Raw genomic sequence first — 18,439 nt, forward strand, 5'->3', positions numbered from 1 at the left:
CACCTATTGTTTTTATATCCCACACCTTCGTGCTGCCATGCCAGGTCCGTGATGGCATCTTGAAAAGCCTACCTACGCCCCTTCCTAAGCCTACCTACGCACTACGAACGCAATGCAGAATGCTTGTCATGTGCGGCTGCCTTTCCTGAACAGAATACAAAGTTCCAGTGATCCAACACTCTTCGTTTGTACTTTGATTTGAGAAAGAGGTTTCCCTCGCTCGCCTTCTTTGCCCCTCCTGACGGGACACAGTAGAAACACGCAGACAGAATGCGATTATTGACCAACACTCCACATATTGCCCCTGCTTTGCATCACAGTACAGGTTGCAGACAAAAGAGTCTGTCCTGAGTATTGAGATGCACAAGGCTGTTTGTCTCATTTTAATGAAACTTCCCCAGGTCATGGGCCTCTCTCCAACTCCTCACCAAGTCCCAAGTTCTGGATTCAGTGGGTTCCTGGAGCTCCTGTCTTAACAAGGCACCAGGCAGTGCAGCCGAATGTGGAGCAGGACACAGTGTCTGTCTCCCCAAAGCCAAACAGGCGAGGGCTGCCCTACTTTAACAACTTCAGCAGCCTGCCCCCCCCCCCCCCCAAAAAAAAAGAAAGTGAGAAAGAAAAGAGTGGAAGATAACGGAGGAAAAAAAAACCCATCCCTAATCTTGAGCCACTGCAGGAGAAAGAACCAATAGAGGGAAAGGAGGGAGGGTAAATGAAAAAAAAAACCAAAAACAAGTTAAAACATTATTAACGGCATCTGCATCAGAACTTAATTAGGTCGGCTCTCCATCTGCAGGGACGTGAAGTCTATGCGCTTCACCCCCTCCGACTCCTGAACAAACACTGATGAGATCTCCACTATGGGTAATGAGTATCTGTGTTTGTGATTCGGTGTGTGTGTGTCTGTGTGTGTGTGTGTATATAACACTGCTATGGCCTCTCTCTCTCTTTCTTGTCATTTCCATCTCTTGTACTCTTTTGTTTTTCTTGTTTTGTCTCTTCTTGACTTTGTTCCCTCCATTATCTAGCCTTTTCTCTCCACTCTCTATTCCCATCTGCCACCTCTTCCATCAATCTCTCCGGCCGTCTAACCATTTGTCCAATTCTTTCACCCTCTCTGTCTGATCTTGCATCCAAAATCACTCTAGTACTCTTTCACCCAGACATCATCTCCCTCTACTTTCTTTTTTGCTCAAACCTCTCCTTTCCCTCCCTCTCTCTCCAGTGACACACTTTGCATACTAATTGAGCAGCAGCAGCAGCAGGAATAGTCTCCCCAGTCAGGCGCCAGCCACGGCTCCCTAATTTCACTGGTTCCTCTGGAGTTTAACAGACTGGTCCCCCAGGCAATGACGGATTGGTAGGCGCTCTACTATTAACATCACAGAGTACCGACACGCTCCCAATTAAACACCGACACCTTTGGGACGAGACGAAATTAGTGTATTTCTTTAATACTTGAGGGAAGCCATTTTGAGGTGAAGATGAGTAATGATAGATTGCTTGGCCCTCCCAAGTTCACCAAAGACAAAAGACATTATTGGAGACTTTAAGTGTCCGTCTGAGTGGGTTTTTTGTTTGTGGATTTTGTCCAAACGCCCAAATGCGGAGGTGCGCTGCAATTATGATAACTGTGTATCCAACTTGATGAATAGAGTAATAGAAGCACTTGTAGAAGCACAGAATCCCAACTGTTCCCTTCGCAGTGTGTCAAAGAGGGGAACCTTTGGGATGACCAGGGATGGAGTAATGGAGCATCACCGGACAGATGAAGGGATGAGGAGAAAAAAAAAAAGAGGCACGTTGCCGGGGTTTTTAGTGTGGCACCTTTGGTCCGGGAGAGAGGGAGGAAAGAAGAGAATGACAGCACTTACCTCCTTGCTTACTCCTGTCAAGATAGATGGAGACCCTTCTGGCCAGACCTGCGAGTGGGGGGAGCAAACGGAGGGGGGGGGGGAGAGGGGACGGAGGGGGGAGGAGAGCGGGACAGCAAGGGGAGTAGGCAAGTCAAAAGCACATCAGCCCAAGCACACAACACATTAGCAAAGACCCCTTGCATGCGCGCACACACACTGGAATACACACTGGAATACACACTTACATAAGCACATGTAAGTATGACTATATGAGTGTGCATTCGACTCATACCCCACACACACATTCATACAAAGAGCAGAGGGATGAACAAGGCTGCGGTTTCCCAGCACAGCATCTCCCCAATGACTAACACTGATACGCTGGGATCAAAGACTAAAGGAGAAAGACAGACAGAGAGAGAGAGAGAGGGGCATTTCACTGAGCTACTGTCTCTGCATTAGAAACAGGGGCTGTGGAAGCCACACAGCATCCCATTTGGGAAAATAACCCACCTACAAGCCTGCAGGGCAGAGAATCCCAAATCCCTTCACCACAGGGCGTAAGGCAGGCAGGGTGGAGCATCTAATGGAGAACTGCTGTTTGACTTGAGGAGGGGGGGTGTGTGTGTGTGCGTAGGAGTGAGAGAGTGAGGTGTTGAGTGAGCTCGATAGTGAGAGGGAGAGACAGAAACAACGTGGCTGAGTATGAAAGTACGTGTGTGGCTACCAGAACCACAAATCCATTAATTCAATTACCGCAAATGAAATAATTCTAGTGAGAATTGTTTTTTTTTGGAGTTATTCTGGAGTTGTAGGTCATTGGGAGAAGCTTGCCGCCTTGTTCAGCCTCTCTTGAGGGGGCGGAGAACACAAAACAATATTAAAGAACCAGCAAAGTAACAACAAGCCAGACAGACACACAGTCTACAGAGGTCTGAGATGGCTCAGTGATGAGAGAAATAGGCACATCTGACACAAGCATGTTACTGGAGGATTGGGAAGGGATGAGTTAGGGCAGGGTGAGTGGGAACTAGTGTATATATGTGTGCGTGTGTGTCGTTAGGCCTTGCAGCAACTGCCTATGGAGGCGGACAAGATTTTTGACAGCATGATGTCAAAATTGTGTAATATTTCATCGGGATACACACTATCAATGCCTTTAAGGTAATGCTAAAATCTGAAAGTTGAAAACATGACCATATAATGACAATATTCACATTTGAAAGACATTTCAAGCTATGCTAGTTATTCTATACTGTTAAGTAGGCCAAGTGGGGAGGTGTGGCCTGTAAAACACTGGGGAAAACCCTGTGTGTGTGCATGTGAATGGGAGAGAGAGAGAGAGGGAGAGAGAGAGAGAGAGTGTGCAGATGCATGTGTTTGCAATCCATCCCGCCGAGTTAAACAAAAGTACCTGAACAACACAAGCTTAAGTTGAACTCTTCAAGAGAAGCTGTCTAAGAAAGATCTCCATAGCGTTGATACTAATATCCATATTAAAATCAATGTCTCCACTGTAGTCTGGATACAGCACATACACAGGGACCGTCACTAACAAGCACACCATTAAGTGTTAAAGTCTCTGGCAGTGCTGAAAACTAGGCTGTGGCTCACTGTGGGAGAGTCCTCTGGAGAGGATGAATCTCCACGGGTGACAATGTCGTGACAATTTTGTGTGAGAGACAGAGAGAGAGACACACACACACACAGAAAGAGGGGAGAGACAGTGAGAGAGACACAGACAGAGAGAGAGAGACAGTTCTCGCAGTGATGCTAGTTAAGTGTGTCACCTCTCCGCAGGTCCCCACAGAGCGCTGGTGACTCTGCTTTTTTAACGATGGAGACACATATGCACACGCAGTGTGTGGCCCACACCTCTGCACAGCTATCCAGTCAGCCAATCAGTCAGACACTCAGTCACGCTGCCAGCTAAGCTCTCATTGCTCCCAATTAGCAAAATTTGTGTCTTATTCCGTATGAGGTCTGGTCACAAATGCTGTCCGAAGATTGTCCCCCCACGCACATCACCTTTGTCACATGTGACTGATGCTAACAGGATGAGTCATAGATGATGTCGCTAACTTTAAATCTATTTCAAATCAGACAGAAAAAAATGTGCTGGATGTGATTATGGTGCATTTTGTACTGTGTGATATGCCAACATGACACTAGAAAAAAAAACCCACTAAGAGCAACTGATGTGAGAAATATACAATTAATAGCATTCCTACACCTGTCACAATTTCCCCAAACGTCTCTGACCCAGAAATAGACAGCCATGATGGCTGAGAAACGCTTGAGGCAGTGTGATGAAAATGTGGAGCGAGGGAGAGAAATTAAAAGGAAGTGGGTAAACCTGGCACAACAGACGCGTGGGTGGATGTGTCTGACAGGTGTGTTGTGTGGATGTCAGACCAGGTTCTAATAATATTTGAACCACAAGGCGTGAAATGCCAGATGGGTGGGGTTGACCTAGGGGGGGGCGTGTCTTTGAAACCAAGTTTTAATGGAGCAGGGTAATGTTTCGGTCTAATGCTCTAATGCTCGTAAAACCACAAATTAGTCAGTGACCTCAGTTGCCATTTTTTAAATTCAAGTATAATATGTAGATTTGATTGTATTTGTTTTTTTTTTTGTTTTTTTTTGCCTCAATTAACAATTATTTTGCCATGTCTTGAAATGTATTATCATTTTGCATCGTGACATATTACTTCTTTACTAGACGTTTCTGTGGGATCTCTGCTCTAATTAGCAAGCTTAGTGAAAATGTGACCTTTTATATTTCTATCAATTACAAGCTACCGTATGCTGTGTCTGTTGACGCTGCTGTTGCAAATTCCTTGATCGCCGATAGTGTGTGATAAAAGTTATAAATTGCCCCTTTAAGTATAGGGGGAGGGGAGGGAAGGGCTTGTTCTGGCAGTGTTTTTGCCATGCTCTACCTACCAAGCTACAGAAGAGCCATGCTCTACCTACCAAGCTACAGAAGACAACAATACTTAAAGGATACATACTTAAAACTTAAGCAAAGTAATAAATGTAAAATCCTGCCAGATTGTCAACTGGGGGTCCCACACTCACTTGGACATCAAGTTCAACGACTTTTCAATTACTTTCAAGGCCTTGTTTAGTGAAATTCAAGTACTCAAAATATTTTGGGGTAAGACAACATTCATTTTAGACATCATGGAGGCCTATTTTCTTTTTACTTCTTGTCAAGTCAAGAAACCCTGGTGAAATCATTCATTTTAAAACTGCTGCTAACAACACAAATATCCATCACAGGGTTTTCCTCCGGATGTAAAGTGTTGATGCTATGACAGAGAGACGTCTACAGAGCTGAGACACACTGATGAATTTGGTTGCTACATTTTAATTTAAAAAAAAAGTACTTTTAAGGCCATCTATTCATTTTCAAAAAGTTTACTAGTTTATTTATATAGCCGTTTATCACAGTCAAGTCTCAAAGGGCTTGACTGTACCATAATATACGTGGTATATGTCATATACCATACTACATCATACCTACACATACTATACATTACTATGTCATATACTATACTACACACAAACACACTCACACCCTATGGGCAATTTAGAGTCTTCACTTCACCTGACCTGCATGTCTTTGGACTGTGGGAGGAAACCAGAGCCTTTTAAGGTTTACGGCGTTATTTTCATTTTCTCAACTCCACAAACTTTCAAGGATTTTCAAGGCCTGTGGGAACCCTGGGTCTACCAGGCCAGACTGACACACGGCTGGCTGAGCGACTGTGCCAGGATTGTTGGTATATATTGGGTGTGTGCATGGTACTAGTAAAGAGAAATAGGTTTTGTTGTTTTTTAGGTGGAGATGTGGAAGTGTGACCGGGAGGGGTAGACAGTGAGGTAGTGAGGCTAGTTACTACAGAACTACTTTGGGGTGGGGGTATGGGTGGGGAGGTGGATAGTAAAAATAGAGCGTTGGTCTTTACTGTGAGCGCTGGCAGAGGGCTGACCTCGGGTGGTGGGCAGCATGTCGGACAGGCCCTGCCACGCCGTCACCATCTCCGGGTTCTTCTGGTCCGCAAAGTTCTTCCAGATCCGCAGCGCTCCGTCGTCTGGAGGGAAGGAAGGATGGGGGTGAGAGAGAGAGAGAGATGGGGAGAGAGAGAGAGAGAGAGAGAGAGAGAGAGGCAAGAAAAGTGTAGCGGGTTGAAGAATAGAATAGAATTGAAATGAGGGAGAGAGCCAGAAAGGAACAAGGAAAAAACGTAATGTAGCGGAGAGCAAAGGGATTAAGATGAGAAGGCCAAGAGGAGAAAGGGTGGAGAGGGTGCAATGCCCTCGGTAAATTCAAGTGCATCAAAATAACAAAAATAAAAAAAAAACATTTTGATTGTGAATGGATCTGTGTAGGTGCATCTTGAACTGTGCTGAAAACCTTGAGCCCACATCATACAACACGAACATTACATGAAAACATATGCAGTTGTCAATGAAATAAGCAGCCAAGAGTCTCTACATGTTGTAGATGTATAGATGTATAGGAGAAATATAGCTAGGCCTCCATCCTAAACATAAAATATGTACACGCACTCGCTCATGAGAAAGCTATTACAACCCATAATGGCCTCCATCTGATTTATAGTCAGTATTTATGTTTTTATACCGAGTATTTTTATAGTGAACGTCCTTCCTTATATCCTTCAGAGCGTGACGAACGGTACAAAACCGGATAAGCGCATATTACATTTTGATGCGACGCAATTGAACCCTATTAATCCCTAAGATTTACAAAGACAGTATTTCAGAGAAGGTATGCAAGGAAATACTATTAAGTCAAATTTTACAGTATAAAGAAACTAAATAATTGTGTGTGTTTGTAATGCACAGTTGTTTGTGGGACGGTTTCAACACGCTCCTCTGGGTTACGAAGATAAAGGCACGGAGGGTAATTGCTCTGTTCTGTTGATGAATGATGATGAATACACATGGGCGCCTCTGCCTGTGTATGTGTGTGTTTGTGTGTGTGTGTGTGTATCTGGGGGTAGAAGTCAAGTGTTTAAGGCTTGTTAAAGCTTAACCCACAGGGAAAAAGAAATGTTGCTACAAATGAGTCTCACTGTGATTTCCAAAGTGTTTGTGAGTAGATTTGTAACTCGAGTGTGTGTTTTGTGCAATAGTGCGTGCACTTGAGTCCTCTGTGTGTGTGTGTGTGTGTGTGTGTGTGTGACTCTCCAACCTGTTGCAGTGAGTAGCAGTGAACAGTCATGTCCATTCAGATACTCCATGGCGGTGATGCGGGTGTAGCGAGGATTCCCGTTGTAGAAGTAGTCCAACCTCTCCCCCTTCTCCCAATCCCAGAAACTAGGGATGGACAGACAGACAGACAGACAGACAGACAGACACACACTCTTTTTAGAACGTAATCCATGATTTGATCTGTTTGATAACTTTAAGAATGTTAGATATTAGAGACTCTTCCTCACAATCCATATTCAAAAATCCCTTAAAACACACCTTTTTAAACCTGTTTTGAATCTCTAATTATTTTCAGGCTTTTGGTCTTTTAATTTCAATTTTCTTGTCTTTTGCCTCTCTTGATTGTGCTATTTGCCATAATTATTATTTTAATAGTTTTATTCTGTCTTATTCATTGATAGTGTCATTCATTTGTTTTTTTGTGTATCTCGTTTATTATGTAAAGCGTCTTTGAGTATGTAGAAAAGTGCTATACAAATAAGATGTATTAGTATTATTGTTATTAAGAATGAATGACAGTTATTTACATTACTATCTTCATGATATAAAGCTGGCTAAGCGGGTTAAGTAGAATATATTCAGCCTTTGCAATAATGTGTGAAATTGCAAACTGAGGCAGTGTTGTGTCTCGCTCTCTGACCAGATGCTGTCCTTGTCGGCGACGGCGATGCAGGCGTTGAAGGGGTGAAACTTCACCACAGACGGGACGCCGGGGTTACGGTTGATGAATATCTGATCGTCCAAACGGGACACACCTGTAGAGGGCGGGAGGAAAGAGGAAGGAAGCAGGAAGAGGTGTCAAATTACACCACATCAGAAGTGAATTTCTTAGAACTAGGAGATCTCAGGTTTGATCCCTGCCTCAGTCAGTGTGTCCCATCTTGTCCAACTGATCTCCGGTTAAATACAGTCCGTACATGTATGTTTATTTACTTCAGAGGGAAGAAACTAATTCTTAATTGCACTGTGGGCAACAAGGCAGGAAGTACTCTCTTGAAGTGCTCTAATTGATGAATGCTATTTTAAGATGCTCTGGGATGCTTAAAAGACAAAACTTCAGAACAGATTCAATGTGTACTTTGAATGAAAGTTTATTTCCTAAATTAAGATGAAACTTTGATGATCCCAGTGGAGAGACTGGCTCGTTGCAGCAGCAAATTGGATACGATACAGCAGAGAAAAAACAGAAAGTAAACAAAAAAAAACAAAATACTGTATATAAATAGCAATATATCATTTGGGGTTATATAAACATATGCAACTGCCAATTTCAACACCAGAACATAGAAGGACAAATAGAATTCACTATGAAAGTATGAAACTATGAAAGTAGGAAAAGAATGAGTGCAGAATATGAAAATATACCAAAAATATGTAATATATGCTATCTAATCATACTAGTGCAGTGCACGTTCAAAATAGGTGTAGGCTATCAGTCGCTTGCTTTGAGCCCCGCTGCTGCACAGAGCGCTGTTCGTTTGTTTGTTCAAAGTTTATTAATATTGAACGTGTCGCTTGTCCAATCCGACACTGCACATCATTGGGTCCCCAGCAATACACCCGCTAAGTGTGAAGTAGATCGGACGAACGGTTCTCGAGATATGCAAAGGACACACATACAGACAGAGATTCCTTGCTTTATAGTACGATTTAACATATAAATGCAAAATTCTAAATATATTCATATTGATTGATACAGATATAGTGTGGTGAGGCAGCTTATTGATGGTAGGTGTTCCGGGAAAAAACAATAATAACAAAAAAAAAAAAAATCTCCTATATAGAAGTTGTGTATCCTCTAGCAGTTAACAATGGGAGCACAACACAGAACCAACAGATAAGCACACAACTGAGAAGTTTACCCCCTCACCACATGTTGTCATGGTAACAACATGCATAGGCTCAACAGCGTGTCCTTGGCTACCTGAACGCACTCGTGAGACCGTCATAATGAGACGGAGAAGAATGTGGAAAAATCAATTATGAATTCCTCACAAAAGTAGCTGCGTCTGAAAAAAATAGTTGGAGGGAAAAACAAACAAATGCATACAGTACGATCGTTCAAACCTTGGGCTGCTGCACAATGATTTATTTTTGGCCTTTTTTTTTTTTTATGCTTTATTCGACAGAGTTAGTGAGAGAGAGACAGGAAGGCATGGGAGAGAGAGAGGGGAGGACATGCGGCAAATGACCCTGCTGCACTGTTTAATGCTGAATATATTCATCATTGATTGCTTTTGTTAACATATTGTTTTGCGGTGCATTCGATATGGAAGTACTAGTAAGCCTTCAGCACTGCATGGTGATGTTAGTAAATTAATTCATTAAAATGAATAAAAACGCAGCAAGCCGGGTCAGATTCATAAGCCATAAAAAGGATGATGTTCTCAAATTTGTCTCCCTCTTCCTCTAAAACTCTCTCTCCCTCTTGTCTTCTGGTATTTTCTAGTATTCTTTCTCTTTTCACCTCTCTTTTATCCCCAGCTTTCTACTTCCGCTCGCTTCCCCCTCTCTCCTCCCCTCCGCTCCGTTCCCTCCATCCTGCTCACCCTCTTCCTCTCGTCTCCGTCTCCCTCTGGAGGGAGCAGACTGAATGAGGGCAACCCCACTAGTTCTCCATCTTGAAACTTGAGAGGATTGGAGGGAAAGCAGTGATTAAGCGATCAGACATACAGAGAGAGAGAGAGAGAGAGAGAGAGAGATCTGCGTGAGTGAACCTCATCTCTGACGCCAATCGCCTCGTGACTGCGTGTGTGTGTGTGTGTGGAAGGGGCTGGCAATGACGTGGGGGTGTTAGCTATTCTGTTTGAGTAAGCTCTGACTTCAGTTGGGGAGTCTGTATGTATGCTGGTACCCCGGGCTCTTTAATGTGTTGTGTGAGTGTGTGTGTGTGTGTGAGAAGGGGAGTCCTGTGAGTCATAAAGGGGTCTGTTTCTGGCTGTGGGGTGTTTTCAGTCGATACTCTTTCGTCAGCTGGAATCATCTACACACACACACACACACACACACACACACACACACGCATGCACACACACGCAGTCTTATGAAATGCCGTCTAGCTCCTGTCGGTTTGTGTGTGTTTTTGTGCACCAGGATTTAGTGTGATATATCGGTTTGGCCTTTCATTAAATATCGGACTTCGACCAGTTATGTCATCAAGCGCTGATAAGATGGAGCTTCCTCCCTGACCGCAGTTGCATAAAAACAGTCTGCAGTAAAGTCTGCAGTGAGATCTGTTTTTCTTTCTCTTTCTGTGCATTTTATTTATTCATTGAATTTTTCCAATAGAGCTTTTGTAAATTAATTCTTCATTTTAAATCCCAGAGTTCCCTTGACCATTGAAAAAGTGTATTGGGTCGCCTTCCCTTAAGGAGCTGCTAACCCTAACAGAATTTCATTAGTCTGGGTTTCAATGAAGAGTTTTAGTGTCCCATTGTGGTCTAACTGCAGTTTCACCCTGCTATGAATACAATTATGGGGAGGAACACTGAATCCTTGTATTTTTTTGGCATGAAAATTAAAAGATACTGAATATTGACACACAATATTGAAAAATAATGGTATCAGCATTCAAAAACCAGTCCAAATCAGTCGAAACGTAATGTGCCATATAGGGATATGTATATGTGTGTGTGTGTGTGTGTGTGTCACTGACCTCTCTGTGTGATGCGTTGGCTCTGCCTCCTCACACGAGCGTTTCTCAGGAACCTCCACTGCCTCTCCATCCTCACTTGACTCTCCAGGTCATGCTCCTCTGGCATCTGAGTGTGTGAGTATGAGAGAGAGAGGGGGAGAGGGGGGGGGGAGAGAGAGAGATAGACGAAAGATAGAGAGGCAAGGAAAGTGTAAGGGGTTGGAGAAAAGAATATTCTATTTGTAATAGTAGAACCCCGTCTCACACAATCTATGTCTCAATCGTCTCAAAGCTTTAAAATCCCTCTTCATCCCGTCTCCTCCTCTCCATGACTGAAATGCATTGGGAAATCAATAAAGGCTCACAGCCTTCACCTGGATTCACCAGGTCAATCTTTTTCAAGGAAGGAGCAGGTAGTTTTAATATATTTGCACACTCAGTGTAAACGCAGAAAGAGCGTTTTCAAAACACACAAATGATGGTCCAACATGCACAAGAAGCCGTAGTGGCGTGTCCAGCTAGCGTGATGCATCTGCTCCGAACCTGGTTTGATTTTTGAGGGTGAACAAAGGATTGATTCGATTTTTCCCATTTCAAGGCAAAGAGACATCTAGGTTTTTATTCAGGGTATTTTTGTCAAGATGTAGAATACAGGAGGCCAAGATACGGATGAGGTAATTAACTAAAGCTAATTAATAGAATCCAAAAACATTGTATTATATGATGGCAACTAAACAGGCAATCTAGCTTGCAGCATGCAGTTGTTCAAATGTACTGTATGGAAAAGAAAAACATATTAAGACTATATAGTTTAGATGCTTTACTAGCTGCTATCCAAATAGACAAAGCAGACTGTATAACAGGCCATGGTAGAGAAGATACTGTATGAAAAAGCGATGTCACCCATGGCGATGGTGAAATGCAGGTGCCAGTGCTGCTGAAGCTTTAAATCTCCCCCTGCAGCTGCCATAAAAGCATAAAATTCAGAGCGTCAAATGATGGGCATCAAATTTCGCCTCCAGTACATTCAGGCCTTAAACATGGCAGGCGCCCAAACCCTCTTGATGGCGCTCCTGTCCCCGTTTTCTCTTCTGTTGCCTCTTTCCTCAGCTCTAACTTTCTGCCCAACCCCCCCCATCCCTCTCTCTCTGTCTCTCTCTCTCTCTCTCTCTCTCTCCTCCCGCCTTTCCTGAAAGAGAGAAAACCCTTCTCTGGATAATTAGCGTTCATCAATGGGGGTCTCTGGTGCAGCCTCTCAACGAAGGAATGAATTTCCATGTGCGTGCATGTGTTTGGTTGTGAGGGGGGCTAATAACAGCGGGTGATTAGGGATGAAGCACAAGGGAATAGAGTTTCATTTCTGTGTGATCTGAGCAAAAAAAAAAGAACCCAATACTCTAGCAACCATGAAAGCAGATCCACGCTCCATGTGTGAACGTGTGAGTGATTGATCAACATATGCTGATGTGCTGATGTAAGAGCTGCATCTCGGGGCTTGGCATTGACGTTTGCCCGCTGGTCTTGCCTGCTGTGTGTTTTCTCAGAGCTTTGGGCCATATAAAATATTCATTTTTAGAGGCCTGCTTGGTCAGTGATGAAGAAATAAATTTTGTCAGTTGTGAAATGATATGACAGAATGACTATCTTGTTGGGAAATGTTTTTGTCTTTACGATCGGGCATGCAGAATGTCAACGACGTGGTTTGCTATGCTGCAGCGTTCACACTGAAGTTCTGTGATGGTACATGCAGACCAAGGGCGTCCACTTTGCGTCGCATCCCTCGGTATTTTATCAGTTTATTTATTTCATTAAGCCTAAATAATAAGCTCAAGTCATCTTTGAAAAATTTTCTTTTTTGCTAGCAAGCTTGCTAGCTAAGAGGCTACAGTTATTTGGATGTGATCGGACAGGTAGGCTAGCAAGCTGTAAACAAGTACTGTAACGGCTAAATTATTTGAGACTACTAGGAAGACCATCAAACTCTCACACTTTCCTCCATGCATTATATTGTTTGTCTTTATAAGCAGACAGACATGGGTGATATAATTCAGGAAATCCTGACACAACATCTTATATCTTCCATTAAAAGACAGAGAGCTAGGAACAAATATTTAAAGACCGGGTGAATTTGAGAGCTGTTTTTTTCCCCGAATGTGATTTGTCTTTCTAAACTTTTAAACGCTTTTCATAGCCAAGGAGTGGAGGCAAACTGACTGTTCACCTTGTGCAATTTCACGTCTGGTGTGCAACTACTGTGTCTGCATTCACTGCATCTCCATATAGATAAGCAGCATCTTTCACTGCTCCAACCCAATGCCTAGATTTAGGGCTACAGATGTTTTCTAAGCCGATGTCTGCTGGCCAGGTGAAAGAGAAAAATAAATGATGTAACAAAGAGACAGACATGTGAGGAAGAGCTGAGGTGAGAGACAGAGAATATGAAAAGAACAAGAAGTTTCAGCCTCACAAGGTTAAGGGATGATGTATTATTAGGCGAGGTATTTTGTAAAATATGTAGAGAATTTCCTGCACGTGCTGACAAGTGAGTAGAATTAATGTAGGGTAAAGTGAAAGTTAATTGATAAACTCCATCACGGCTTACGTAACAAAACCGGCCCACACAGATATTTGCCTCAGCTAGAACAAATCTGTTATGATAATGTACAATTTGAGACGACATAAATGATTCTCCGTTTGAACCTGACTTATCAATTATGCATAATATTACTATGCGTGATATAAACCTGATTTATATGTCATTTTTCCAGTGAAATGTACTAAAGTCATAAATAAAAATCATGCACTCAGCTATTATTATGCATATTTGATAGGCTAATAGTTTGCTGCTATGATGAGTAGCGGTCTTTATTCATGATTTCACGATTGGTCGGGAGGCGGCTCTGTTTAAGGGACAGGGGGTCGATAAATGTACAGAGTTTGACCCGCACCAAAACAGCAGTGCCATCAACTCATTAATAACAATCATAATAATCATAACAGCAGTGCCTGTAGTCAGTCACTGTATCTCAACTAAAATTCCCATTAGCTACTTGGAAACAATGTTCTTGACGTGTATGCTGTTTTTTCCAGTGAAGCAATGTTATCTTTGGGTGGCGTTCCCATGTATCGTGCTGTTTAATTATTTACACTATCTACAATTAAGCAGATTATCATGGTGGGGAAAACCCTCAACCTCTCTGCGCAATGTTCTAATCAAATCCTCTCCAAAACACAGGAGCTCACCTGTGGCTCTCTGCTCTGATTTGTAATTAGACAATTTAGCAGTTAATGTGGCCTACTGGTAATTTCAGTTTAGCCGTTCGAATGGCAGTGCTTTCCATGTGAATATAGGAGGTTTTAGTTATGAAGATTGTGCAGAAATGTGGAGAATTGTGCATAGTATTTTGAAAAAACTGATTCAGAAATTCAGTCTGAGTGCAGAATTTTGGCGCATGAGTGTCAGGTTGTTGTCATTGTGTCTCAAGTTCCAGTGTTAGCATGTAAACAATTGAGAAAAACTTTGTGCTGGTTGCCACCGTTTGCTTACTAAGCACATTTGTACAGCAAAGCCTCCCACGCCCATTGAATGTTTAACAGTCACACTACTACTATGTACTCTGATAATCAAACTCCCTGTAATGTCATAAGTCTGTGTGTTTCAAGTCAAGTCAGACTTCTTTCAAGAGAAACACATCACAAATTTTAACTTGAGATCAGAGCTTGTGAATAAATGCATTTGTGTGAGACAGAGAGAGAGAGAGAGTGAGAGAAAGAGAAAGAGAAAGAGAGAGAGAGAGCGATAGAGGAGAGAGAGAGAGCGATAGAGGAGAAAGAGGGGCAGGCAGGCAGAGAGAGCTGCAGAATATGTAGTGTGTTTCTGAGAGTGTGTATTTAGCAGTCGGGCCATGGTCTGCCATATTCCCACAGCTCATAGTAAGAGAGAGAGAGAGAGAGAGAGAGAGAGAGAGAGAGAGAGAGAGAGAGTGTGTGTGTGTGTGTTCGTGCGTGCCAAGGTAAGAGGCAGTTGTTACCGCGGCTCCCAGGGTTGTGGTCTTGCACTGTGTCAGCTGCTAATGTAATGTATAATGAGACCCTGAGGTGAAATATGGGGCTACACACACTTACACTTCTTCTTGCACACACACACACACACACTCTCCACAATCCACCACACAGCAGAACCTGCAGCTGTGTGTATACAATCACTATATCTCTATAAATACAGTATCCTGCTCTCTCTTTCACATACTTTAACTTGTAGCTGTGGATTATTATAACCCTGACCCTCTTTCTAGACAGTGTCTTCTTTTTTTTTGCCTTTATTATTAGTTTTAGAGTGAAGAGATACAGGAACATTTGGGGGAAGAGAGGAAAAAAAAAAAGGTCCAGGCCAGATTCAAACTCAGGACATCGCAATACTGTACAGTGTCACTCACACACACTTTTTCTTACTCCATCTCTCACAAAACAAAATACAGAATCTACAATGTCCTTGCTCCTCACACACCCCTAAACCTGTGGGTGTGGGTATTCTCTCTCTCTCTCTCTCTCACACTCTCTCTGTCTCTCTCTCTCTCTCAAACACACACACACTCCGTTCTTGTGCTGCTGACACAGTGATATGATAACCTGTGTGCAGACTTTGAGGCGCTCTCTCACACGCCGCTTTATAATGGAGTGGAGTTTTATGGGAGCACTCAAAATTTTGCCAGCGCAGCGTTCTGATTCACGCTACCGCAAAAAACTCCCTCCCTCTCCCCCTCCACCCCTCTGCCACCTTTCTCTCTCTCTCTCTCTCTTCCCTCAACCCATCCGATCGTCACTTTCTGCTTTTCATCACCTTTTGTTCCCAGTTTTGGCTCCGTCTTCCTTTCATCCGGTTCACCCGACCCCCCATGGCGCTCTTTACTCAGTGTTTTTACTTTTATCACTTCTATCCCCCCTCACCCCCCCACCCCCCCTTCTTGCTCTTTGTCCCACACGCTCTTCTTCCACCTCTATTTGCCCCTCACGGTCTACTCTCCCTTTCCAATATTTTACTTTCATAATCTGTTACTTCTTCTTCGCGCTCTCTCTCTCCCCAACATGCACACCTTTCTCCTCTATTTGCCCCCAATGTTTGTCTCTCTCTTTTAAATATTTATTTTTCTAATATCTACTTTTCTCTTTACTCTCTCTCATCATCAGTCACTTTGTCTCTCATGCACACTTTTATTTCCAATATTTTACTTTCCTCGCTTCCATTTTTCTCCAACTTTCTCTCTCTTTCCTCCTCTATTTGACCCTCACGGTTGTCTGTCTTTCCAATGATTCCCTCTCTCTCTCTTCTAGATGTGTGGAGTTTGGCACCAGTTCAGACAAGCTCGACGAGATGAGCTGACACAGTTTGCTTTTCCTCTTTTTTTTCCTCTTCTGAAGAGAATGGGGTGTTGGGTGGGAGGTGGGGGGGCGGTGCCAGCCTTTGCAGTTTAACATCAGATGAGTTAATCTTGTCAACCAGAAGAATCAGCCATGTGACACTTGATCTAACTTTTAATATGCAAACGGCTCTTAAACAGGACAGGGAGGATATGCATTTTGGTACAAATGAGTTCAGTTCAGTTAATATTATAAAATTCGGCACCGACTACTGTGCATGGTTGAAAACATTTCCTTTACTCTTACATTTCGCCCAGGAGGATGTTAAGTTATGGAGCTCAGAGAGGACAATTATTCAGCAAAGCCATCTAGCACAACCAGCAGGTGCTTTCTCACACTGTGCCTGGTACATAGCATACTGTTTTTCATAGGACTCCGTTTTTAAATAAATTTTATTAAACAGATAGTTCTGCTCCTCAGTTGGCTGAGTCACCTTCGAGGCCGTTGTAAAATATTTGATTACCTATGACTGCATGACAGTTCATTTAAACATTAATGTGTCATATTTTTGTTTTAACATTTTAATCTATGTTAATCTATCTTCATTGTTTTTATGTATTTTATGACCTCTATGTATTTTTTTTTTGTGTATGGTCTATCGTCTTAAGAGTTGCACTGAGGAAAATCCTTATCAACTTTGATGACAAGGCAATAAATTATTGACCTTGAACCGTCATACTGGTACTTACATGTCGCTTAGCAACCACTTTTAGCACTGTTCAAGAACTAGATTGTTTGGCTGAAGAGTAACATCGAATTACTATTATTTTTAAATGATTATTGATTATTGCCTCTTCACTGTGAAGCACGGCCTCGTGGCCCCTTGCTGAATTAAACACACGCACACAAAATAACTCTCCTCTGACTAATGGATGGATCACACTGCAAGGAAGCAGTGAGTTGTGGAGACAGAGACAGTAAGACAAAGGGAGCGAGGGAGGGAGAAGGGAAGAGAGACATGGGCTACCTTCATGACTGGCTGGGCAAAGTACTTGGCGCTCCAGTCACACAGGCCGGTCTGCAGGGTGGCGCTGATGTAGTTCCTGTGACCGCCCGGCTCGTCCCCGTCCTCAGCCGCCTGGACACAGACACAGACACGTCAATAATCCAAACCAAATGCTGCATTTAAAAGAGATAAAACTGCAGTCAACTGAAGCACAATATCAAACTTCTACACGAGGCACTTATTTTATTGTATTTTACTTATTTTTCTTATTTCTTTTTTTTTGGAGGGGGGGGGGGGGGGGGGAAGGGCTTCCAAAGTAGCACAGGATCTAATCAAAATAAAGGGATTGGAAGCACCTTACTTGTGCAACGTCAAATATTTATTAAAGCTTCAAAAGCGCATAAATAAACAACAGCCCATAATGAGCAGGTGAACATATGTAGGCTATAAACATGCAGAATGTGCAACACGTTTCAAGCTCAGTGCTTTTCATCAGGCAGCTTATTTTTCCCCCTCACCTCGCTACTGAGGGTCTCTCCCTACCTGTTCAGGTCCCTTGTCAAACATCTTGCGAGTGCGGGGGAACTGGTGGGAGTGGGGCGCCTGTCCTCCCAGTGTAGGGGTGTAGGGCGGCCGGGTGGCCGGCTGCTCCCTGGGGGGCGGCTTGGGAACCTCGTTGGTCAGACTGGAGCTGCTGGCGCTGGGCATAGGAGGAGAGCCGCTGGAGGAGCAGAGGAATGGGACGGAGAGAAGGAGGAGGAGGAGTTAGAGGCAAAGGTAATTCAACCAAATGTTCCTCCATATTCTTGTTCATTAAACTGAATCCTCTGTGTGTATGTGTGTGTGTCCATTAGTCCTTGCTAGCAGCAAGGATGAATGAGCTGTATACATAATGCGCATGCTTTGGGGATTTAGGATTTTGACTTTTCTGTATGTTTGGGCATGCATGCGTGTGTTCGTCTCCCCTCACCCAGCCTGGTGGATGTGAGTGCCCTTGCTGGTGGGGCTGGCTGGGGCCGACTGGGTGAGAGATCCGGAGTCCAGGATCCTCTGAGGCCGAGCGTTCATCGTTGCCTGAGGAGAAAAGAGACGGTGGTTTAATTCAGCATCGGTTCACAAAGAAATCCCACTGGAAACTTGCTCTTGAGACGCAAACAGCCAGGCTTCATTTGCAAAGGCGAAGAATAGAGAAAGAGGAAAGAGAGGTAAAGGGGGGGGGGGGTGGCAAAATCGTGAGAGGAATATGATTAACAGTGGCTTCAGATATTCCAGAGACACACAAGATGACAGATGAAAATTAGAAGCAATACCCAAAAATCTGGATACCACTTGCCACTGTAA

At 43.3% G+C, this 18,439-nt stretch overlaps 1 protein-coding gene across 1 annotated transcript; it reads right to left on the minus strand.

Annotated features, from left to right (window-relative positions):
• Positions 1–5,854: 5,854 nt before the first annotated feature.
• Positions 5,855–18,166, minus strand: LOC139640102 (regulatory-associated protein of mTOR-like; the record flags this gene model as incomplete). Its single annotated transcript, XM_071514269.1, has 7 exons — positions 18,069–18,166; positions 17,642–17,819; positions 17,120–17,230; positions 10,756–10,861; positions 7,741–7,855; positions 7,081–7,205; positions 5,855–5,956 (listed from the first exon to the last, which is right to left on the minus strand). Coding segments are annotated over exons 1-7 (835 nt in total), but the record flags the coding sequence as incomplete, so codon positions are not given.
• Positions 18,167–18,439: the final 273 nt, after the last annotated feature.

Source organism: Centroberyx affinis, unplaced genomic scaffold, assembly GCF_046629955.1.
Source record: "Centroberyx affinis isolate AG114_WGS23_722 - 3 ecotype Tasmania unplaced genomic scaffold, CSIRO-AGI_Caff_v1 ptg008340l_1, whole genome shotgun sequence".
Classification (NCBI taxonomy): Eukaryota; Metazoa; Chordata; class Actinopteri; order Beryciformes; family Berycidae; genus Centroberyx; species Centroberyx affinis.